The following is a 26,837-nucleotide window of genomic DNA, read 5'->3' as shown; positions in this document are numbered from 1 at the left end:
CGGACTGTGCACTTGCACAGTTGCACCCCCTGGTATTATGTAGCAAGTGCAATGGCATGCTTTTACACCATAGCTGAAGCTGAACTTTAATTCTATTAAAATATAATATTATTTTATTGATTTGTTGAATTTTTTTTATAAAAGATAAAACAACACTGAACAAATAATGAAATAAAATTATGTGATAATTTCGTTATCGATTTCAGCTCGATAGCCATCATGCATTATAATTGACTATGGACTAAATTTACCAAAATTACATTTTTTATTTGATATAAATATTTTATATTTTATATGTATAATTATTAATTATATATATTATACAGACATACAGTATTTAAAACATACAGATTTTGATATTTGCATATTCGTAATCAAATATAAAAAGTTAGTGCACGCAATGGAAGCGTTGGCTTAAAATACGACTTAATTTTTCCTTACGGTTATTGGACTAATAAAAGTTTCACACCTGCTGAAATTTAATAGAATTACGCTAATGAGTACCTACTACCTATTAGCTCCCCGCACGTGCAGTTCTTCTGAAATATTAAAAAAATTGTAAGGGAAATGTCGAACATTTAATAACATAAAAAAATAAAAGGCTGTTTAAAAACAAAATTGTTAATTTTTGATAGATATATAATATAGTTATTAAATAATGAATGTACTTATAAATTGTTTAATGCATAATAATATATAATTTAGATTCTGAAATTAATTTTTAAACTACCTATGTAAGCAGTATTAATATCATATTTACAATTTTCGTACCTATATACCTACCATAGTTTTGAACAACTATTTTACCATTTTTTAATTACTTGCTGAGCTCAGAATAGGTACTGTTTTTGAATGCAATTAAAATATCATTAGATTTAATTCCAATACTGTTAAACATATATAATTTAAACATTATAGAGAGTAAACAATTACTGGAAAATCTCCGTGTCCTAGGATCATACAATATTTATAGTATGAGGTACCTAGATTCCATTCATTTTCTATTGTGTTATCACACTTTTCATCTTTGATTATCTTAATGGGATTTTATCCTAACCTTACTATAACCCTAACCTTAATGGATTAAAAAAAAAAAAATTACGATTATCTAAAACCAATATTATTCAGAAGTAATTGTTATACTAAATGCCTAATATCTATTACTGCTATCGTTATTAATTATTATCATCAACGAAAAATTGGATTTTTATAAAAAAAAAAGGTTTAGTTAACTAATGTTATACCTACTTATTTTTTATGATATCTAAAGAATAAAAATAATATTTAACAGTGATGTTATTTGTTAGACACGCAGACGATTCTCAAAGTTTTCAAAGACCTATACATCTTGGCATACATAAATGGAGGGGTTCCTCTCTAACAGGTCGATGTCTTTCTCCAAGTTGTTCAGCTGCTTCTCCAACATGGTTTTCCTTTTCATTTTCGGTACCGTGTCGGTGAGCATTGGCAACAGTAAAAATTCCTTGTGAAGTTCAGCCCAATTTGTCTTCAGTCCCTGAGAGAAAAACACGTATATAAAAGTCAGCGAAGGCGGTCGACTTTGTTATACAGACACATGCACAAATAATGAGAAGGTGTGAAATAGAGATAGAGAATAGCGTGAAAAATAAGAAATAAGTATTTAAATTAATCGGTCGGGCCCTTACGCTCAACATTTCGGTACGTTCGCCTTCGGGCAAATACCGGAATGGAAGTTTTACAGCTCGTTTTCGTTCAGTCTCCATCAGTTGGGCCATTTCTTTTTCCTTGTACATTTTCACGATGTATGCCGGTGTTTTTCCATAATTCTTAAAACAAACAATAATTACTAACAAATATTATAATATTCTTTCACTACGACGACGGTGAGTATAAAATGAGTACAATGTATATTGTTCATTGATTAGAGTTATCTGTTCAATAAATAAGGATTGTGTTTATATTATTTTGTTCTTTTATAAGAAAGAACATCTCCACAATGTAAGTCTTTATAAAAATATATTACTGGAATAATGTTCGCTCTTGATTGGAATAAAAACTATTTTAGGATACGTAATCATTTCTTCTTTTTTTACCTGTCTGTGTCCATATTCGATTGGTATTAATATGAAAATATGTCTAAACATAAAATATTGATTATAACGAACTCGACACACAGAATCCTCTTACAGTACTTTCGAATTTAAAAATGCAAATACTTTTTGAGCTGAATGAGTTAAGAAGGCTAAACATTTGATATTGATTTTTGAAAAAAAGGTCCTAGGTAACTTCTTAAATAGGTACCTAATAAAATATATGAATACATTTTATTCTTAAATAATAACCAAGATATCGTAAGTATATAGTATACATCGTAGTATAAGTATTACGTATTTGATAGGTGGAGCTTTATAAGCTTATTAGGAGCTGGAGTTAGGCTGAAACTCCAGCTCTATTTTCATATAAGCTTAAAGGTTAGCATGAATAAAAAATATAAAAAATTAGAATTAATTGAAAGGGATAGGGATCTAGTTTTATGTTTGTGAAGCTTTAGCCTCCTCCAAGCCTCCCAGCTCCCCCAATATTACTTGTTTAGATTAAACATTTTATATATTCTAAACATTTACATGAGAAATATTAGAAGTATATTATAATGATACAACACATACCTTCTTGGACACGTACGTGGGCTCCAAGCCGGCCTCGTTCAGAACAATTACGTGTCCATTCCTCGTGTCCTGGACCCGATGCTTCGGCAATGGTGGCACCCTCCTTATAACGTCAATGATGTTAGTTTGCCTAATGTTTTTCCGCGTTTTTGTTGGCAGTTTTTTGGAAGCATTTGTCGGTGCGCCGTCGCACGGTCGCTGAATCGATTTTCTAGCACAGCATTTGGTTTTATTTATTTCTGGAAAATGTGATTGAAAATATACCTAACCGATATACCTACTGTATTCAAAATTATGGCTACCAAATGATTTATTTTTGGTATTTTATTCATACTTATCCAATATCTAAATTTCTTTGGCATATTATAGTGACGTGTTCAAATCCCGTTTCAATTAATTTTTATTAAACTTTATTCCTTTTAAAAAGTATTAAAAAAAACATGAAAATGCATTAAGTTCACAACCCTGATAATAATATATTAGTACCAGCAATATTGTGGAGTTTACATAAAACTTACCGACAAATGGTTTCATCTCTTTTCTGGTGTGTTTTTTTAGAAACTGTGACGGTGGATCGAGCTCAACTTCGGCATAGCCCATAGTTTTATGACAGTTATTGTTTGACTTGTACGTCCTCCTCACAGACTCAGTATAAATCGAGCGGTACATCGGCGGTTTGACGACGGGTGTTTTTGGTCTTGGGATCAAGTGTTTAATATTCTCCTGGAATTTGCTCATCGTAACACAAAATCTACTATAATACTATATTATATTCACGATAGCTTTTGTAAATTCAAAATATGTATTACAACAAGTAACAAGTATCGAGTCACGTTTGATATAGGTACCAAAATATTTGTTGGATCAATGCGATGACAAACGGTAGTGTACATTTTAGCTATAGCAACGCTGCAGTATATTTTGACGGAAAACATAATATAATTCAAATATACTGCAATGAAACACACCATAATAATACATATTATTATAGTATAACGAATTTGATTGTTATTCTTTCTTTACTCGACATACAAAGTTGGTCCACAAAAATATCGGTAAATATTGGTATTGAGTCAATGTCAAAACAAAATGTATTAAACATATCAAATAAGTACCTACTATTTATATAATATAAACCCATGTACTGTAATATATATTATTTTAAAGTTTCAGAATTTTATAGTGAATTTTTTTTACTTAAAAAAAACTCCTTTACATAATATTATTAAACGATATTTCGTTCACTTCTAAGTAACAAACTATTTAAATAATAAAGATTAAATATCCAATTTTGTAAGTTGGAGTAATGGATATTCAACGATTCAACAAAAATGGTATATAAAGAAATAAAACTTATTCATATAAATGTACGTCATAATGTTTGAAAAATAGTTATATATTATGTTTCATTTTGTACATAATATGTTCATTCCTATATTTATTGAGAAAATATACTTTAAAATGTCACTTAGATCTTTTAATACACATTAACATTATCAAAAAAAGTCACATTTAAATATTTAATACGTAAGAATAGGTATAATAAATAAAATTAATGATCAAGTATAAACTATGATAAAATGTTCGGATAAACATTATTTTAATAAAATTGTTTATTTAATTATGTATCAATATAATGATATAATCAATGATTATTATTCATACTTACCTGCAAGTAAGATTATTATTTTTGACTATTAAATATTTTTTCCAAACATAATATAATAATGAAAAAAAATACTAGAAAACTCGCTCTGCTCTATAGTAGATTTTGAGTGTTACTTGTCATCATATACCGTGTGACTTCGAAAACAGGGTAGTGGGTATACTGCCTAATTAAATTACCCTTAATACTCAGTACCCTAAACATATTTTTGTATTCTGTTTTTGGGACATGCTGCAGGACATTGGATCATCAGTCTCCCGCAAACAGAATTTTAAAATATGTATAGGATACTGAGTAATGTCCGTAATTGGGTTATAGGGTGTACCAGTTTTCACAGAATGATATGTATATATTTCTAAATAGTAAATTCTAATGATGTTTAATACATTTATTATACTACCATTATACTATATGTTGGTAATAACTAATAAGATAATTTGAACTAATTTTTGCCAAAAAAACACATGTAATATTACGTCATAAATTTGTATTAATTTATGATATTATATATTGTTGATATTAATTTATAGGCAATATTTACCAACTTACCTTTAGAATGGTGTGAATGAGTTTGTGCCTTCATGGTATAAATACATTAAGATTATGAGTCTTAATATTTTCATAGTTTAATTGTGATGCGTATAATATTCACAATGGTAAAAAGTTTCACGTTTTTATGATTGATATTTTTTTAATTACAATAAAATAACTAAATAAGTTATTTTTTGTTGAAGTATCTACATTTTAAAAAAATTGAAAATAGTTAAAAAAATTGTGACTTCCCTATATTTGATCATTGTTTAACTGCTGTAAGAAGAATTATGTATTACAGTTTTTAGGGTTTTCACCAAGAAACAAACATTTTATCAAAACAGAAATTTCCAATTAATGTCTTTATCTGTTGTGTTTTTCTCGTTTTAATAAGTTGACATTTCGAAAAATTGTAGTATGTATCCACCTAACTACTATGCGCGTTGGACAAAGGCACAAGGCCACACGATTTAGTAGGTATTTTTTTCGTGTCAATAATTTTTAATGGTATATTAATGGATTATTTATGAAATCTGATTGAAGTTTGCAAGGAATAAATTATTATGGCACAGTAAACGTTTTATCTTTTATGATGACACGCGATAAATAAACTAAACGATTTGCTAGTTTAAAATAATATACCTATAGGTATATGGGTTACACATAACAAAACAAAAACGAAAGTTTTCCAAAATTCAAATATTGTTACTTTTTTAATCTAGATAATATTATTTGGTGTGTTGTAGCCGTTTAGTGAATATTTTTTCTGATATGGACATTATTTGTCTTTTATACATAATTAGATAATATTATAGAATATAGACAATTTTACACAAACAGTTTTAAATTGGATTCGGTATATTCGTAGCATTGTACTTATAGCGAAAAATTTTGTATTGTTACATCTGTTGTCGTTTTACTAGTTCATAGTAACATCCTTTTAATTCTTGGAGCTCTTCGTGAGAACCAAGTTCGGTGATCTGCCCACGCCAAACAACAGCAATATCATCTGCCGATTGAATGGTTGACAAACGGTGAGCAATTGTAATACATGTCCTACCTTTCCTAGCTTCATCTAAAGCTTCTTGAACGATCTAAAAATCAACCGACAAAATGCCATGATTGCTGTGTTTAGATACTGTTTTGAGTTGTAATTTATTATTGTTTAAAATATATTTCAACTTAACATAGTTAAATAACTATTAAATTATGTACTTAAAATTTAAACAGAATTGAGCTTGAAATTATCGAATAATTGAATAATAATATAATACCTATACATAATATGTATCAAAGACAATATTATTGATGATGATAAAGGTAAAATAAAACATTCATATTATTAATTTTAATAATAAAAATTCGCTATTTTAATACTTAGGGCATACTGGCCTAAGGGTCTGTACTTTATGTATACATGTTACTATATTAGCCATTAGGTCTCAAATACCATAATAATAGAGTTTATTTGAAGTTCAATGTTTTTAAGTTAAACCTATTACTGTAAGCTGGTAGGATCACGGGGAACTCAATATGAAAAATATAAAATATGGCGTCACCTAAAGGCTACATGTTGTTTTATCTTAAAGCGACTAGTAGGACAGAGGTGATATATATAACTTCACATATTTAGTTGAATTATAATTTATAAGTTTATAACTAATCATTGATGAAACATTGTTCGTATAAATATCTTACTTTTTCACTTTCTGTGTCCAATGCTGAAGTTGCTTCGTCCAACAAAAGTATTTTAGGATTTCTTACCAATGCTCTAGCTATAGCAACTCTTTGTTTTTGACCACCAGAGAGCTGTGTACCTCTATCGCCAGCTATCGTGTCGTAACCCTACAAATTTAATTTTACTATAACATACTATAATTTCAAAATATTTATTCCAATGAAAGTTTTTTATATACTTGTGGTAAACTCATTATAAAGTTGTGCGCGTTTGCTTTTTTCGCAGCTTCAACTATCGCATCGAATGGTACGTCACTACAAGATACACCATAACTGATATTTTCTCTGATGGAACAGTCGAACAACACAGGTTCCTGAGTAACCAGGCCAATGTTATTTCGCAAATGTCTGATGTTCATTTTCCGGATATCGTAACCATCTATTTCCTAAAAGTAAAAATTAATAAAAGTTATAATTATTGTTAAACAGTTATATTATTATCTATAACGTGATGGGTAATAATAAAACTCACGATCACTCCAAAAGAAGGATTGTAAAATCTCTCAAGAAGTGAAATAACCGTACTTTTTCCACAACCCGATTCACCGACTAATGCCAATGTTTTTCCAGGTTCTACAGTGAAGTCCATGTTATTTAGGATTTTCTTCGTTTTCCTAGTCGGATACGAAAAACTAACGCCTCTAAATGATATTTTACCTATTATTTCCTAAAAATACGATCATGCATAAATATTAAATAAGCATACCTATCTAATAGGAATTTGTATTAAAAAGAAAAATAATAATATAGGTTGTGTACCGGTTTGTCCCCATCGTTCGATTGACTATCAATTTCCGTTGGTTTTTCAATTAGCTGGAATATAAGCGAGGCGGATTGTTTCGCTTTAGCATAATCTTGTAGGAAAGCCATTGTATGACCAACCGAATGGGCAGAGAATGACAGTGCAAAAAAAACTCTGTAAATAGCAATTTTATTTATTTATTGTTTGTAGTCCATAATAATATAGTTTTATCAAACCAATTGGTTAACCTATATACGGCGGAAGGTGACATTTCTCCTTGAAGTACCAAATAAGATCCATACTTAAAAGCGACTGCATACAGAAAGTATGTGATTGATTGCGACAGAGCAAATAAAGCTGCATATATGTATGCTTGTTTTTTTGCTTCTCTAATAAACAATTAAATTAAATTTTTAATCTACAATTATCAAAAAGGTCGTGGTTTAATTTTACTTGTTTGGAACTTTTAAGCTTTTATGATAAAGCTCGACAAACTTTTCCTCTTTTCCTAACGATTGCACCGTACGCACGTTCTGCACACTTTCAGTCGCAATCTAAAATCAAACATTTTTTGCTTTAGTTAGGTATAACTTATAAAATGTACATGACATATTGTATAAACGTATAATATTTATTACTCTGCCTGCTTCGTCCATAAATTTCGCATCTCTCCGTTGGTTTTTTCTGAGACCCATTTGTTGTTGGTATCCAGCGCCTACTATCAATGGGACAGAGATACCAAGTACTATAGCTAGTTTCCATCCATAAAAAAGCGCTATGCATATAGCTATAGTGAGCGTTACAATCGACGACATCACTTGACCGGCACGCATTCCACCAGCCTTAATAATAAACGAAAAATAATAACAATAATAATTAAAAATCAAAACCTATCAGATTTAGGTAAATGCCAGCAGACCGCTTTCACTATTGGAGCATCTCTCGCTAATTTCGTGGTCAAACACCCTGGACTCGAGTCTTTATTGTCAAACCAACCAACCGATTGTCTGAGTATATTTGTGAATGCCATGGCTCGGAGACGCATCATTAGTTTCTCTGAAGCGAATGTTAGTAGCCACGTCTGTAAACATGACTTTCAATTTATTATTTATCCCAAAAATATTGATTTGTAATATTATAACAATTTGGAGTACATACTTGACATACTATGGTCAAACCTGACACTATTCCAAGTACAACGAACATCAAAGACCAAAACCGAGCTTCTCTGTGTAACGCTTCGCCTTTCAGTGTTAGAGACTAATAATATAAAATGACAAATCAGTAAAAAACATATTGTAAATAATTTGTATTACATTTTTGAAACAATTATTTTTAATTTTGGTTATTTTCTCACCTCAAAAACTTGTCCATAAAAATATGCATAAATTGGAACTAAACCACCGTTGATGATACAACCGATACAACCGAACAACAAATATGCCCATTCCGGTGAGTTAAATTTCATCAATTTCCACATACAGTATTTTGAATTATTTTTCTATGACAAAATTGTATCAATATACATTTACATTTATAGTGTATTTCATTAACACACCCGCATGAATATAGTGAAGTAAATAAATCCCGACATCACAAAAAGCAAAATAATAATGAATTGTATCTATATTATTACCACACAATTATTATGCAATTTTATTATGCTCATTTTTCTAATTTTGTTAAGCATCTGCCGCTCTTCGGGAATATCAGTCTTTAAACAAATGAAAATGATATTTTTTTGATTATTGTTATGAACGATTGATATTAGTATATTATTAATATGAAATGTATCAAACAGATTAAAATATTATTAAATAAGCATTAGTTTCAGCTATAATGTTCTTACAATTTCTTTTAAATTATCATCTTCATACATTAAACAATCTTCAAATGCTTTTTCACAATTTTCATTATCTTCAGTCTTATCTTCTTGTCTTTAAATTGTGTTTCAATGTAAACATTAGTTAATACATATATGTTTATTATATTTAATTTTACTAGGTGCTCACTCCTCCAAAATTGTTGCTTCCTTGTCCTCGTCACACAAATTGGTTTGAGCCACAACCAAATTATAGTATAAACCTTTTTTATTCATTAATTCAGTATGTGTTCCGGATTCGTAAATTTTACCGTTCTAAATATGAATAAATAAATAAAAACGTTCTCTACAATTGAAATAATTGATAAGATTGACTAAATTAAAAAGTACCTTCATTGCATGTATGACGTCTGCATTCTTAATGGTTGAGAGTCTATGAGCTACGATAATAGTCGTTCTGCCTTCCATTACTCGATCCAATGCGTCTTGAACAATTCCTTCACTCTGAGAGTCTAACGCTGATGTTGCTTCATCCAACAAAAGTATTTTCGGGTTCCTAACTAATGCTCTTGCTATTGAAATCCGTTGCTTTTGACCACCAGATAGTTGACAACCTCTATCGCCGACATACGTGTCAAAGCCCTAAATTATATAAATAATAAGTTTCATGTTATTATTCATCGAATAACATAATGATTATGGTTTAAAGGCTTATTACGTTTGGCAATTCGTTTATAAAGTCATAGGCGTTAGCTTGAATAGCTGCTTCTACGAGCTCATCATTCGTGATATCTTCTCGGCCGTATCGGATATTATCAGCGATTGACACTCCAAAAAGAATCGGTTCTTGAGATACAACCCCGATTTGATCTCGTAGCCAATGAACATTGAGATCAGTTAATTTAATAGAATCTAAATAAATCTGGAAACGGTACAATAGTAATATGAAATAAAGGTAAATCAAGGTGATAGGTAAAACTATTTACTTGTCCGGCTTCTGGGTCATAGAATCGTAAAAGTAGACCTACAATAGTACTTTTACCAGCACCGCTTGAACCCACTAATGCAACCGTTTGACCTGGTCTGATTGTAAAATTTAAATTATTTAATACCTGTAATATGTTCAGTATAATAAAATATAAAATAGATGTTAGGAATATTATTTTATTCATTCAAACGCGTTAAACTCACTTTGACTTCTGGTCTCGATGGGTATCTGAAATCTACGTTTCGAATTTCAATTCTGCCGGTAACCTTTATCGGTTTTAGTCCGTCTTTCGAATACGAATCGATTTTTGGGACTCTGTCGATAATACCGTACAAATTTCTCGCCACCCCGATGGCTGTACTAACTGAATTTAAATACGGTATAGCGCTTCCAATGGAAAATGATCCTGCCATCACGCTAAAGAAAACCTATTTAGAATTATATCATGTCATTATAAGTTAATGAGATAGTGTCTTAAAATAGTCAGAAATAGTTACGGTGAAAACTGTGCCAGGAGTAGCTTCACCGATTGAAACCAAATTAGCTCCGTAGTAAAACGCAACACCATAACCGATGTACATCATCATGAACACGGTGCCAAGTCCTACAGAGAAAACCCTATACCTGTTTGTCGCAATATTACGTCCTTTCCTTAACGCTGCAACATACCTTTGGATCAACATAATAAAAAATATATAATTATTTTAATTGAATAACTCTACCGATGGTAAACTTCGGATAACCTGCTACATTTTTTTAAATTAATTACAGCAACTATATAATCAATAGATTATTATTATTTATTTTACTGTTTATTATATGCCAAGTGGCAATTTTACATAGTATAATATATATGGTATGGGTATATGTAAGTAGTTTGGTACAATAAGCTATTATACATAGGTAGTTATTGTACAAATAAAATAGTTTGGAAACATTAAATTTAATAATTAATAGTCAACATATATATAGGTAAGGTGGTTGAGTGGCCCAAGCATTAATGATTATTATTTGCTGCTCTGAGCATAGAATGCAGAGCATGGTTATGCTCATATAAGTTTTTGTGTGTTGGTACATACATTTGAGACTTCAGGAAGAATGAGAAGGGACCGAAAAAGTATAGCAGCGATGAGTTTAGGAAGGGTGTGGTACAATCGGCCGACAGACATTTGGTCGACAGACATTTGGCTGACACGCAATAGGCCGACATACTAAATGGCCGACAAATTTATAGGCCGACACGCATTAGGCCGACATATTAAATGGCCGATTAAGTAATTTTATGTTGAGATAGGTAAATTATGCACACACACAGATATATATATATAGGTGATACTTATTCTTAAAAATAAAATTTAGTGTATTGTTAATAATTATAAGTACATTTTATATTCCTAATATGTTTTAAAAATTAAAAAATTTGATATTTATACATAAAAATAAAAAATACTAATAAATTATTATTGAGTACATTTTATATTCCTAATATGTTTTAAAAATTAAAAAATTTGATATTTATACATAAAAAATAAAAAATACTAATAGTTTATAAAATTATAATTGATAATTATGTTATATAGTTAAATGTTAATAAATAAAAATTAATAGTGCAAATTGTATGCAATACCTCTTATTGTCTCGAGGGTTGTTCTGTTTTCTTTATCATTTAGAATAGTTTGAATTTGGTTTTGACGTTTTACGTACTTTGAACTTTGTTTTGGCCTTGCTTGTCCGGATAAAATAATTTGAATTTGCCCTGGAATCAAAATGTATGTATAAATAAATTATATTTTATTGTAATATTAGTAGAATATTTTTATTCGTGAACTTATCTTACCCACAACGTGTTGTTGCTCTTTTCTCATTTCCTCAATTATACGATACACCCCAACGTGATCAGCTCCTACTAATACTTTCCATCTTTTGTGCCATGCTTCGACTTTGTTTTGTGTCCTTGGAATATTGTTTTCATGATTGAAATGTATTGACCAAAATGATGGTGGAAACAATGGCTCATATCGAGATACTATTCCATTTCTAAATTTCCTTCGTACTTTTCCATGCACGTAATTTTCTTCAAAGTAATTTTGAATGTCATAGGGTAATGAATCTTTCAATTGATCAAAAGCATTAGGTATATCTGATGGGTGTAAAAATGCAAGTGACCACATACATCGAAGTTGTAAACTAAATTCTTCATTTTCTCCATATTTAGTAGCCAATCCACTAGACTGGATTTTTCGCCAAATATTTTGGCCTAAATGAAAAAAACACCCTTTTTGTTGGCATTCTGGAAATACTTTATTAGCTGCATTAATTGCAGCTTTTTCGAAATCTGTTATAATACATTTTGGTGAAACATCGAAACCGAAATCATCACAAATTGATATTAGGTCTTCGAATAAACGTTCGTAACAACATTGTTGTTTACTGGTCATTAAAACATATACTAATGGCAAAATTCTAGAATTATTTCCACCAACAGGTGCATGTATGGTGTACATTTGTAAAAATATACTTGGCACAGTTTTAAATGTACCATCCATAACCCAATAATTGGCATTGACAAGTTTTGATATTTCATCTTTAGTAGAAAAAATATATATTTTGTGACTCTCAATAGTACTTTCTTTTAGTAAAAATGTTTGACCATTAAAAGACTTACATAAGTTAAGAGGAATATCTATTTGTGAAAGACTTGTTGGTTCTGGTGGATTCTGATGTTTTCTACACCGTGAAATAATTTTTCGCGTTGCTTCAACTGATGGCATGTATGGCTGAGAATTGACGGGGATGCGACTCGTTGCTTCCTGTATTATTTGCGAAGGTTTATCTCTCGAAGACAGAGCTTTTGAAACAATATATTTTATGTTTTTCTTTACCAACAATCGGCATGGGTCAGGCCCATGGTTGTGATTTAAAAAAGAATTATCTTTAACAATATGATTACCATCAACAAGAATTGTTACTGCTCTTGCATTACAATATTCATTATTACTATTATGCCGTTTAGTATGTTTCCTCTTTTCACATTCCCAATAATATTTATTGTTACGGTTTTTGTTTTTAATCATGATAAAATTGTCAATTAATAATTTTGTACCAAAAATTTCAATTTTATATTCCATAATTATTTAATGCAAATACATAAATTAAATTAAACAACGACACAAAAATGAATGCAAAGACGCGGCGTGGTTACGAATCAACTGAAACAGTATTTATGAACATGCAATAGCAATACCCACTGTAGATTACAGGCTATAGGTATTAGGTATCGTTAAATTTCGATAAGTTATCGATAACATTATTACAACAAAAGACAACACTACGTTATCGAATTGAAAATGTATAGCTTATACTTAATTTATTTTAGTGTCGGCTTTTCGTAGTGTCGGCCTTTTGACCTTGTCGGCTAAAATAGTTTCGGCTATCTGACTGTCGGCCTATATAGCCGTCGGCCGTTTGGATTCGGCCGGATGTCCGTATTCCGTTTAGGAATATCCAGTGAACCATTTAAAACTGAGTATAGGGAACTTAAATATGCTTTATCACGGCGTGAGGCTAGGGATATTTAGGACCTATCTTATGTTAGAGTAATCGTGAAATTCATGATAAATCTATTGCACAGTGAAATATAAAATTTATTTTAGCTTATTTATTTGGGAATATAACTACAATGTGGGTATCATATGTAGTTTGGTTGAATGGTAACTATAAATGATATTATTAACTATAAAAAAAATGCTGGAAAAAAAAATTGCTACCTCAATTAAATGTACTTATATAATCTATGTTGTCCTGTAGGCTATAGAATACATATATTATGTACCTACCAAAATGTCTAACCTAAAGAGAGTCTACATGTGAATTTTCACCACACCAAAAATAATCAAGGAAATTTTACATACTGAAGATTCAGAAATATAGCTGTATGCCTATATAATGCGAATCTATAGATGCAAAATGTCCTTAAATTTTCTTATCAAAAATATTGAAATTATTAAAAAACCAAAAATATATTAACCATTAACAACTCTAATATCCAATACTTAACTGTAAATTTATAATCATTCAGTTTTGTGAGAATTAACTATTTTAATAATACCTAACCCTATTGTATAAACCATAATTGCATCGACTCGATAAAAATAGTAGGTATAATATATATGATATATATAGTACGTATAATTTTTAAGCACCTTGAGATTCCTTGTTTTTCTAATCCGAACGCGGCTACAGTTCTAATGGAAGTAAACACTTCCTCGGCAATCGATCCTGCTTCTGCGTACTTTATTTGTTCTCTATGACAAGCTCTGGACGCATTCTGAAAACATAATTAATTTCGACCAATGTATATAGTGTACTCGTATAATATTATGCGTGTGTGATTTCACTGTGCATATTATATACATAATCTCACCAGACTTAGAAAACCCATAATTCCTATAATTATAGGTCCAACGAGAAGCAAAAGTCCAGTTAGTTTGGGACTAATGTAGAAACCAACCAGCAGCCCAGAAATAAATGTAGATACGTACTGCGTGAGCATGCTGAACTTGCTACTTATACCTTCCCTAATTCGTTCTAAATCGCTGTTTAAGCATACAATTGAAAATTAAATGAAACTTTATTTTTCATTTATATATTTGGTATATTTTATATTATGTGTACAAAGTAAATATAGATAGTAACTGCCCATAACAAATGTGCATCATACTCGAATAGTTTTGACGTGAGATCACTGCTCTGATTAGTATCAAACCAAGTTATGTCTTGCCTTACAATCTGCGAGAAAAACACATTACGAAGTCTGTACACTTGTCTTTCACAAGCCATCTCCCAGCACCAAGTCTATAAAATTTACACATAATATACGTTAATTCAGTTGTACAAATACCGTCTTTCCGTTCTATAACACCTGTGTGTATGCAGATAATAATACGACAATACCAATGTATAAATAGTACAGCGAAAATTGCGTCATGTAACGATCAAATTCTTCGGGAGTGAGTGGTGGAATAGAATCAAATTGTGTGATTGTCCTTAAAAAAACACTTGATACAGTATAAACAAATTAAGGTAATATAGCTAAATAAAATATACAAATAGAAAACATTGTATCATATAATATAATATACCTACTCGTTAACGGTCGGGTGGGCTCTATAATCCGGTGTTGTTGCTGTGATGGAATTTAGCTGGAATATAAAAATAAAATTGTAACCTTAAAATTTTAATTGGTTTGTAAGTGTTGGGATTTACATAAATGACGTCAATCGTATTAACCAAGATGTCAGTATTCATTTTTACTTAAACGATCGAAAGTTGGGCTTTACCAGTAGACATTGTTGTCAATGATAATTATTTCTCTTCGATATGTTGGTTGAAAGTGTTTAAGAGTACTTATATACTACTATAGATTAATATAAATTATAATATTATGTAGATATTACCGCTTTAGTTTGTCTGATAAACGTATTTGTCATTTCACCGAAAAACATTGCCAGAATGGGTAAGCTAGCTCCTGTAGCCAAAGACATGACGATACCCACGATCATCAATAACGCATCCCAAATGTCTGCGTATCGGAACTAAAATAATAAAATATTATAACTGTACTAATACACGAGTTTAACTATAACGATTATTTAATTAATTTTCGATAGAGGAATAGTACGACTCGGAAGTTTTAGGATAGTTGCCTGTTTTACTTTATGATCTCGAATATAGCCGATCAAGTAAGAAATCCATTCTATACAATTTTTAGTTTACCAATGAATATTTAAAATTCATATTTTAATTATTGAGTAGTTTGACATTTTGACAGTTTTAGAAAATGAATACGTGTTTTCTTTTTTAATTAGTCTTCAAGTTTCAGCAATTACAGCCTTTAGCTTTTTGTGAGGTGTTACGGTTGATCGAGGATCGCTGGTCTTTTTGTGGAACAAGGATTTGTTGCTACGAACCCGGGTGATCACCCATCTGGGAACCAGCGACGCCGGACGGTGCTAGATCGCCGCACACATTACTGGCTGTGGCCAACCACTCCGCCACACAATTATATTTATTTATTTTTTAATTTATTAGTATGTTTTATGCATACTTAGGTAATTAATATTTTCTAACAATAATTTTCATTTTAATTGTATCACCTTTTATGTATATATTTATAATTGTTCTTATACCCAACCTTTTATTGTAGACACTGTAACACGGACCAATGTATGCATATGACTTGAATATTATGTACCTAATTTTACTTTTAAAGTTAAGGCACCCGGTGCCGATGGCATTTTGTCCTCAAAAATACACTCTGCGAGAATAACGATACCACCTTGTAGAATCAACCAAATTTCTTAATTTTTTTTTAATTGCTAGAGGGAAATATTCTACAGCCCTCATCGATCTCTGTTTTTCAATATTTTATTCTCAAACTTTATAATATGTCTAAAAAAATACAAGATAAAAAGCATTTTTTTACAATTTTTTTTATACAATTTTTTGAAATAAAATACAAAATCAGAGATCGATGCGGGCTGTAGGAAGTCTTCTTCTTTCAGATAAAAAAATAGTCATACAAATCCGACAATTCTACAAAGCTTGAAAGTTATTTCCGTAAAGTCATTTTTTCGATATACCTAATACACCCTATCAACGCAAAATAGGTATCGGGTAGTAGATTAGTGTAAAAGTCTTATAATCGAGGTGGCAACTAAAATATAAAATTTAATTTTCAAATTTTATAGAATGGTGGAAATCTTGAAAAACTGGTACCGGGACCATTAATTAAAATAATAAAAACTCTTACGCATCTCAACTAAATTGACTTCGCCGTATATACATGTAAAATGTTTGTATGAAAGACGTATGTATATTATGTATTATTAATTATTATCTATTACATAATATCATATGCATTTGTTTAACATAGTTCTGGGTTAAAACCTAGGAATAGGGTTATCTGACTGATTTTAGTCAAATAACAGTTTTTTAATTAATAACTTGTAAAAAAACACAATATGCACTTTCTTCTTCATTTTTTTAATGCAAGAGACGCATATTTATTAACATGTGTGTCACTGACTCAGTGTATATTATACATAGTAGGTACCTATACAATATATTATGTTATCGTTACTTGCCATAACAGTAAAAAAAAAAAAAACTATAATAACATACTAGAATTAATTTAGGTTGCAAACTAGTTGCAGACAAATTGTTCAGGCCAATATTATAATATAACGATTGCGGACACGGGTTTCGTTATCAAAATACTAATTGCGGATGTCAAGTTGGGTCAACCTTGAGATGCGAATTTCGGATACAAATATTTCCCTTCACTGTTTTATCAGGACTCAGGACAATAGCTACCAAAAAAAATTTGTAGTTGGGGTTAAAAATATTTATATCTTGCAAAAGAGAAATTTAAATTATTCTTAAATTAAATATGTTTTTTTATAAAACATACATTGTCATTATTTATTGTGAATGTTTTCTTATAAATATATATTATCATTAGTTTTTTTTTTTAATATAACCCATTAAAAATGTTAGTCTATTAATTTCACCACTTGAATATTGCATAATTTGGTTGTGGATTAATGTCTCCGTTTAAACAATATTTTAGATTCTGAGCGGAGCGATTTTAGGTTTTTTTTTATGTCTGTGTACACGATAAGTAGTCGAAATAATGCTACGATTTTCAAATCGATTTCATATAATACCTAATAGTCTAGGAGCTACTAACAGTTTTATCTCTCCCATTTTAGCTTCCTTGAAATTTGTAAAGCTAATAGAATCGAGCCTGCTGAATACGATAGAAAAATCGGTTGACTCGTAGACCTGTTTGGAGGAGGGAAGGGGAGTCTCAAAAATCAACTGACTTTAGCACCTCAGTCACCAACACTAAACGATTTGAAATAATTAAATGATGTTATAAAAATCGGCTGATGAAAATTCAGATTATAACATGTAAAAACAATTATACATTTTATAAACTAAACAATTTACAAACAATTGTATACTATATAATTTTATATAACATTATAATTAATATTTCAATTTTTTACATGTTAGAATCCGAATTTTCATCAGCTGATTTTTTTATAACATCATTTAATTATTTCAAATCGTTTGGTGTTGGTGGCTAAGGCGCTAAAGTCAGTTGATTCTTGAGACAACCCCTCCCCACTCCAAACAGGTCTACGAATCATCCGATTTTACTATCGTATTCAGCTGGCTCGATTTTATTAGCTATACAAATTTCAAGGAAGCTAAAATGGGTGAGGTAAAACCGTCAGTAGCTCTCTGTCAATAATCTATAGCTGTAATTTTAATTTAAGAATAGATAATATCAGGGGTGGATCTTGAGTTAGGAAACTGTGGGTCAGGACATTTCAAGGGGCCACTTATTAAAACCAGATTAGAAATCTATACTTGTGTATTAGGTATAAAAAACAAAAAAAATGAATTTATACTGATACTGTATGTGTGTTTATTCGAGGGTCCAAGTGTCCAACTACCTAAGATCTGAAAAGAGGCCAATTCGACCAGCCAATATTAACTGTGGGTCAACTGACCCCTGACCCCTCCCCCCCTAGATCCACCTCTGGATAATATATACAATTTTACTCTTTTCTCTCTTTTAAATGTTTCTTATTATACCTATTACACTACATATTCATATTTTTTCTATACTAAATATGCATTTCTACAATTGGTGTAATTATTTGAGCCCTTATCTCCAGCACAACCTACAGCTTTGAAGATAATTCAACAAACATTTTTATTTTATTTATATAATTTTTTATGTATTGCTTGTTGAAATAAATTAACTCTTAAATATTTTATCCTAAAAGTATATAGTTGGTACCAATGCGGTTAGTTTATCATAGGGAATCATTTGGATCTGGGTATCAGAATAATTGTATAACACTGTTGTATTAATCCATTTGATTATTACGTACTCCGACTAAATTTGAAATTTGAAAAACGTTTGCATTATCTAAACAAAATGTAATATTTCATTTGTAAAAACCATAGAGTAAAGAATATAAAATAAAAACTAAAGGTTTAGGCTAAAACTTTTAGTTTAACCCAAAGTATAGATCTGCAGTTGTGATTAGATTTCCAAGGCACCCGTTACAAAATATTAATTTTCCATTTCCTTATATAGATACATTATAGGTACTCGTACTATTGTATTATAAGTGAATATCTAATTTAGGGACATAATATCCATTTATATTCTAGCTGCTTCATTATACTAAATCATATCAGTCATATCTATACTAGTATAATAAATAGGTCACGGATACTTGTTGAATTTGTAACTTTTCTTCTACTGTTCTTATTTATTGCTAAGTACGTTTCAAATACGTTTTAAGTAAGTAAGAATTAAAATATAAATTTTCAATTTTTTTTTAATTTTATTGCAATTTTGTAAATCTATTCATTTCTAAAACTATTTAACTATTTTTCAATTTCTTTCACGTAATTTTATTTAGATTTTTACTTATTAGTTATTAGCTCTAAATCAATAAGAACGTTTGAATATGAAAATTTAAAACAAACATTTTATTCTTATAGTCTAGTTGAATTATGTTTAAGGTAGTAGTTTAAATCGTCAAAATAAAATGTAAAATATTTGTTTTCTTTTTTAGAATTAGAATATTATTTTTAAAAAATAAAGGCGAAAATAAATATGAAATTATTTTTTTATTAAATAATATTTGTATATTATGTATTCAAAGTATACTGTGAATAGTAATATAAAAAAAAATAATAACAATGAATTAAAAAAGAGAAAGTTACATAATGATGAACTCAAAAGACAGTTTCAGAGACCTGACATAGTTAAGGAGATCACAAAAAGAAGACTCAGTTGGGGGGGGCATGCCTGGCGTAAACAAGGATCCCTAGTTAGACAGGTAATAGAGAATGAACCAATAGGTAAAAGACCTCTAGGAAGACCCAGACTGAGGTGGGAAGACTGTGTTAAAAAGGACTTAAAAATGATAGATCCAGGAATCAGATGGAGAGAAACTGCAGAGGATAGGGACAGATGGCAAGATTTGTATTTAGCGGTATGGTCTTAAAGGCCGAAACCAAGAAAAAGAAGAAGAAGAAGAATTAAAAAATGAACTAAAAACATTTATAACGAACGTTGTTATTTTTTAAGAGCAATTTTTGGTATTTGTTTGTGCAATACTGCAATCAATTTTACAAGTTTTTTACTACTAAAACATCCATGCCCTAATAATAAGTATTACACAAACACAATGTAATACTTATAAAGTTATACCCAAAGGTTTAAAATATTTAAGAGACGAGACAATATGTAACTTACAATATGCAAGAGGCCAAATTTGACGTCGGATACTGATTTGAATTCTGGTTTGACGGTGGATCTGTAAAAACACACAACAATGTTAACAATAATATTATGTAGATTGAATAGGAGCGATATGTAGAGTAATAATATGATGTATAGAATACTTATCGGGTTGTCTCTCTATAATATAATGTACTTTTACCTACCTATTATTCAGATTGAGCGTAGAGTTCGATAATCCCGAGTGGATCGACGCGCTTACAATGATTGATGGCAACTCAATCTCTTCAGCGAATTCATGTTTCTGCAACATATCAAGCGCGTAGCACATATTATTATTGTATTTTATTCACATACTCACATTAAATAATCGATCGTTTGTTTGTTATGACCATTGTACAGTGTACACGTTCCACACGAAATATAATTATGTACTAACCTTAAATCGTTAATTTTCGACGGAATAAATACTTTTTTGCCTATTTGTCCGAACCGAAATGTTTTGAACTTACGTATCCTAATTTGAGAACATCGCGTTTTCACGTTTTTGGCAAAGGTAAAGCAAACACAGAAAAATGAAAAAACGACGTATCCCATAGTCCCCCATGTACAATTTAATAAGCGATATTAAATATTAATAATTATTACATTATTATATTATGTACCTACTTTTAAAATCGAAACATATTTTCCTAGTAATTTAATACAAAATATGTTCGATACTCCGTTCATTATTAGTCTTTTGCCCAAATATAGCTGTTGTTTATGTTTAAAGTACTTTAAAGTAATAACTATATAAGTACTAGAAAGTGAATTGTAAAGCGTTCTAATATATTAAACACAAATAATGATTACTGATTAGAAATGAGTAACTAAAAACTAATAACTGTATTGTAGGTGCACCTACCTATCTACTCACCACCCGTGTGTATAACGTTAACAGTTTTATTTATAGACAAATTTAAACTTACCTAATTGACATGTGACCAAACTAATAGCAATACAATTGGAAGGATATTTAGAATATTTAGATATAAGTAGGTTTATAATATAATTGTGAAGGTATTAGGTAACCACTTAGTTCTTTACTTTTCAATATTTTTATAAATTCAGTGTTTTCAACAACCTTGCAAGCCATGCGGGTTCTGCTTTTTGCAGACGATGCCAAGATTTTCTATTCGGTATCTTCTATGGAGGGCTGTTTAATACTCCGAAATGTCTTGGATAAGTTTATAACATAGTGTAATTACTTTAGATTATCTTTAAACACTGACAAATGCAAAATTATTACCTTTCATCATCAACATCCGTGTTCCTGGTAATACCAGACTCCAAGACTTTTTACATACCAGCTTGCTGCGAACTAACTTAGCTAAAAATGCACCACTAATTAAAATTATATCAATTGCTAACAATAACCCACATTTTCGTACCTATAGGACTACAATTAACTATTCTTCTTTATTTATATACCTGCCTTACTATTATTATTATGGTTATCCTGTCATTCTTATAACTTATTAACTGTAATTAATTTATGAACACTAGAACACTATATTGTAAATGTCAATTGGCGTTAGTTATTTAATAAAAAAAAAATTGTATCAGTTAATAACCTCGTCGGTAATGCATTAAATAATTAAAAATGATGTATAATATTATCTATGGTATACGTATTTGCCTATTACATTAGACAATGAATAAAAATAAAACGTGGTGTGATTTTATGAAATCGCATAATACTAAAACATATTTTTTTCAAAAGGTAACTAGGTACTAATACTATAATGTAATATATATATATATATATACTATATAGTAAATTTTGATGTACCTATACGCAAATTATTGTTCATTACTACAAATTCTTCTTAGCTATATTGAAGCTTCCATATTATTATAGCTAACTAAAGTTGTTATTATTATTTTTTTTAACACTTATTGTTAATAGAGGTATTTTAAGGTATACATATTTACGTGTCTACTTACAGCATTGTAAAGCAATTACTTTTTTTTTTATTGATCTTTATTTATTCTTCCTATTCACGAATCTTCATTTTAACCTACAATTGTGGCTTTTAATCAAATTTATGTATATGTTTAATGTTTATTATTAAATTGTGTTTTAAATAATTCGATTTCAGTTTTTATACTAACAATAATTTAATTTATGAACGCTGAAGTTGTTTTCTGAATGTCGTATTAATCAATTAGTGGTCACTATATACTATCGGGAATTTGCATATATTTTTTATCGTTAATCTTATTGTATGGTAAGTAAGTACAAAATACGACTTACAACGTTGTTAATGAAATAACCACCATTTTTAGTGCATAGTTTGCACAGTTTAACATTTTTAATAATATTTTTGATTATCTACATATTTTGATAAATCGTTATTATACAATTATGGATGTCTTTATTATAATTATTTAAGCAAAACATTTTCTTATTTTCAGTAAAAAAATAACTTATGAGGGATCTCGTATTAATAATTGACAAGTCTTTGGTGATTAAATTATTAAAAATGATATGACTTTTTCAGTACTTTTGAACTTTAGACGCTTACAAAAAAGGGATATGATTATATGTATAGGTATTTATGTAGGTATTTCTAATACATTTTAATTGAGGTAAATATTGAGGAACCAAGTATATAATTTTCCAGTTTTTTTTTTTAACACAGACTAAAAATGTTGTCAACTTATCACACATGAACTGAAAAAAAGTAAAACATTTCAAATATGTCTTTAAATAGCATAAAAACAGCCAAAATATTTTGAAAATTGTATCATGTCTAGAACATGGTAATATACATTTTTTGTAAAATTCAAGTCTCTGTAGACTACCTAGTCATTGATTTCTAAATTACACCATAAAAACAAAATCGAACTGATTTAACCAAAATCCGATTCTGTGTAAATATTACTGTTTTCCCGTAATTCGTTTTTTTCTGATTATTACAATTACTTTTGACCTACCCTTATCCCATATAGTATAAACAAAATCCAATTTGAGACCAGATACTATCCTCAATAATTAAGATACTAATAATATTTTCAATTTATTTTCTTTGCATTAAACAAAAGGAAGTACACAATTTAAATGTATAATTCAATTTACTATTCTCAATTGTTCTAGTCAAGTATTATTACAAAAACGGGTACCTAATATTGACAAATACTTAAAATATAATCTCAGCGGCAAAATGTCAACACAGAATCGTATAATTGTAATAGCAAAATAATATATTTAAAATTTTTAACATTGACCCAACATAAAATATCGATTTATACTATTTTCTTTCAACTTCATTTAATCATAGTACCTATGAATGGTTGCTTTAGTTTATCTAGCGGAGTGTTTTTAAATCAACAAATTCGATTATTTAACCGGATATTACCGCAGCCTAGTATCAATACCTACTTTGTTTCTTGGGAAAAATCCACTCTTCAAAAGTAAATAAAACGTGGAAAATAATCTACGTCAAATAAATATTTTAGAAAAAAGCTTGTGTCTGAAAAATCCTTTATGCATTCACATTTTTAAACACCGATAGTCTTAAATAAGATTAAAAATAAAAATAAATTTAAATAAAATGTATTATTAAACATTTTACATTTTATTCGGTTTATTTTAATTTTCTAATTTCTAGAATATATCCCTACCTAAACTATAAAATATTATGTCTTAAACATTTACTAATTATAAGAACTCTTTCTAAAGCATCCAATAATCATCCTTTAAATTATAAAAACATACATATTATGTCGTTCTTTATACTTTTCTACATACATTTTTTAGAAAATTATATACATTTCAAAATTCAAATCAAAATAATGTGATTAAAAAAAAGTTTAAATAAATTAGATCATGATATTCATATTAAAATTACAATCTTGTTTTAATAACTTAGTTAATTATTATTGATATTACTGATAATAATTGGTAAATAATAATACAGGTTCCTAATAAAATGTTTTTATCTGCCAAAGGGAATCAATAGTATTTGTAATTAATAACATAAGTCAATGAGTATCTGTAACTTAAAAAATATACAGTATCTAAATATTTTTAGTAGGTACCTTTTCATAATAATAATTATGAAAACAGTGTAATAGAGAAAATAGTTTGAAAGTATAGGTAATGGTATTGTGTCATATGAAAGTTACATAATGAACTTACTACTAGGTATGACGGAAGTTTTATACGTTGTTTTCTAAATTGCTTTTATGAAAATCATATATTATATCCAGATAATTATCTATATAATATACAATTTTTTAGAGCTTTCTATGATATCATATTAATTGATTTCTTGTGGGCTGTGACAGTGTGACATGTATTAATTTTATTGTACTTCAATTAACTGGTTTAGATAATTTTATTTAAAATTAATTACCTATAATAATAAATTATCAAAACGGTCGTAAACTTTATCTGCCTATGTATTGGCAATAATTGGAATTGAAACGAAGGGTAATTTATTCATAGGTACCTATAGCCTTCAGAATCTTTCAAAAATAATTTAAAATTAAAATATTTATTTCAAAAGATTACTTGAAGCAAATTGTTGCCGTACCTGATGTATTTTATTGTTGTTGAATTTGCTATTGCATACGTTTTGATCCACTGTGTAAGTTGCTGACGGCATGATGCGATAGTAAATAAATTCATTTACACGGTACCTGTAACTGATGAAAACCCTACGTCTATTCAAGAATCGACTTGTTAAATAATCGATGACATGAATATAGTACACAACAAACACGTGACGATAGTAAACATTTTTGTCTTAAATAACAGTCGTGGTGGTTGGTGTGTGTGTGACATGCGTGTGTATGTACATATGTGAATGCATTAAGATGGTCGTCTTGGTATATCGTAGAGAAGTGCTGAGGCCATAATATAAAAATAGTGAATATCTAATCTATTTAGTTGTTTAGGAGAGGGAAATAAAGTATCGCAAATACATTGTCGAGTACTTTAATAAAAAAAGTCACTCACGAGGGCATAGATCAATGAATCATATATGGTATGATAATATTTTTATAGATAATGCATTTATATAGTTTTTTGTACATTATGCAATTTTTTATTAAAACCCATCAGTCGCGTCATTTCATTTTTTATTAGAAGGGGACAAAAGTTTTTACCAGCCCATTATTTTTCGTATAGGTAACCAAAAAAAACCGATCACATCGCTCGCAATCTAATTTCCACTTGTTTTTTTTATCTCAGTACAATAATTGTATTGAGATAAAAAAAAACAAGTGAATTATTCCTAACTTACATAATTGCATATGTAGGTATTATCATAGGCAAAAATAGCTCAATCTTATTACAAAACATACGTGAACGTGAGAAGCTAAATAAATATAGTACACACACACACACACACACACACACACACACACACACACACACATATATTACATTATATTCACGCTAATTTATCTATATATTCGAACTTAAGTAATAATTATTATTGTGACAATAATTTCATAGGCAATATTACATTTCCTGAAAATGATAAAAATAATAATGTTTATTTATTAAAAACTTGGATGCTCTTAAAATCAGACAGGGGCAAAGTAGGTTGTCTCCCGCTTATGATTACAGTAATCCACTGTTAAAACCTAACTTTTCGTATTACTATCCTTTGATCGTATAATATTAATAATATAGTACCTATTACAATTCTTAAAGACCTCGTAAACCCAACCCTCAATTTAAACTTTCAAAATAGTCTTTTGATTCGTCAACAAATTCGACAAGTTGGCGAATTTCACAAATCAATAATATATTAATATCCTCCGACTAATGCAGGGTAAACTTTTTGACGAATTCAAATATGTTTGGTTCCAGTATTATCATTTAACTATGATACAATTACTGAAATATTACTCTCTTACCATAATTGTGTCGTGTGTACAGCTCAGAGGCAGTTTGACATTTTTCAATTGGTGATTCAAGAATAGTTAATATCACCCACCCACCTACCAAAAAGTCATAATAAAGGTACAAAAACCCACCGAATGAGCACCTCAACTTAATTTACTTACTATGAAAATACTATGGCTGAAGTCACCCTAACTTTGAGGTCTAGTTACGTCTATGTAAATCATGTATTCGTGTTCCTCTAAGTCTTGTACACCACAAAATAATTTTGATTCTGAAAACAGGTTTTCATATATACACTCAGTTTCTATTGATCGTAAATCTTGAATTTGTTGCCCAGTCCCTTTAATTAAATATGAATTGCTTGAATGAAATCAATAGTAGCATTTTGTGAATTATTTTATAATGGCGTAGTCATTAAGAATACATTGCGCATCATATGCATTGAAGAACAAATTTAAATTA

At 29.4% G+C, this 26,837-nt stretch overlaps 3 protein-coding genes across 5 annotated transcripts; all 3 read right to left on the bottom strand.

Annotated features, from left to right (window-relative positions):
* Positions 1–231: 231 nt before the first annotated feature.
* On the bottom strand, positions 232–3,863 carry LOC132945015 (enkurin-like). The gene is made up of 4 exons (XM_061014620.1): positions 3,167–3,863; positions 2,649–2,887; positions 1,668–1,808; positions 232–1,516 (listed from the first exon to the last, which is right to left on the bottom strand). The coding sequence occupies exons 1-4, from the start codon at positions 3,384–3,386 to the stop codon at positions 1,340–1,342; spliced, it is 777 nt and encodes a 258-aa protein (XP_060870603.1). The 5' UTR covers positions 3,387–3,863; the 3' UTR covers positions 232–1,339.
* Positions 3,864–4,870: 1,007 nt separating this feature from the next.
* LOC132944544 (ATP-dependent translocase ABCB1-like) lies at positions 4,871–25,343 on the bottom strand. 3 transcript variants are annotated; one of them, XM_061013960.1, is made up of 28 exons: positions 25,054–25,343; positions 20,677–20,774; positions 20,486–20,546; positions 15,591–15,728; positions 15,280–15,335; positions 15,056–15,179; positions 14,855–14,988; positions 14,558–14,729; positions 14,337–14,461; positions 10,632–10,803; positions 10,338–10,562; positions 10,133–10,258; positions 9,865–10,068; positions 9,537–9,788; positions 9,337–9,461; positions 9,174–9,261; positions 8,961–9,038; positions 8,682–8,825; positions 8,483–8,584; positions 8,244–8,405; positions 7,963–8,166; positions 7,778–7,878; positions 7,573–7,713; positions 7,342–7,498; positions 7,055–7,249; positions 6,762–6,968; positions 6,544–6,690; positions 4,871–5,939 (listed from the first exon to the last, which is right to left on the bottom strand). In XM_061013960.1, the coding sequence occupies exons 1-28, from the start codon at positions 25,123–25,125 to the stop codon at positions 5,745–5,747; spliced, it is 4,005 nt and encodes a 1,334-aa protein (XP_060869943.1). In that variant the 5' UTR covers positions 25,126–25,343; the 3' UTR covers positions 4,871–5,744. The 3 variants fall into 3 exon arrangements, with proteins under 3 accessions (XP_060869943.1, XP_060869944.1, XP_060869945.1); XM_061013961.1 differs by lacking the exon at positions 8,961–9,038; XM_061013962.1 differs by lacking the exons at positions 15,280–15,335; positions 15,591–15,728; positions 20,486–20,546; positions 20,677–20,774; positions 25,054–25,343 and having other exon boundaries at positions 4,872–5,939; positions 15,088–15,179.
* Positions 11,289–14,130, bottom strand: LOC132944545 (uncharacterized). The gene is made up of 2 exons (XM_061013963.1): positions 11,972–14,130; positions 11,289–11,890 (listed from the first exon to the last, which is right to left on the bottom strand). Exons 1-2 carry the CDS (start codon positions 13,260–13,262, stop codon positions 11,736–11,738), a joined length of 1,446 nt encoding a protein of 481 aa, XP_060869946.1. The 5' UTR covers positions 13,263–14,130; the 3' UTR covers positions 11,289–11,735.
* Positions 25,344–26,837: the final 1,494 nt, after the last annotated feature.

The sequence above is a fragment of the Metopolophium dirhodum genome, chromosome 5 (assembly GCF_019925205.1).
Source record: "Metopolophium dirhodum isolate CAU chromosome 5, ASM1992520v1, whole genome shotgun sequence".
NCBI lineage: Eukaryota > Metazoa > Arthropoda > Insecta > Hemiptera > Aphididae > Metopolophium > Metopolophium dirhodum.
The sequence above is the reverse complement of the archived record's forward strand: the minus strand, read 5'-3'. Positions and strand labels throughout refer to the sequence as shown.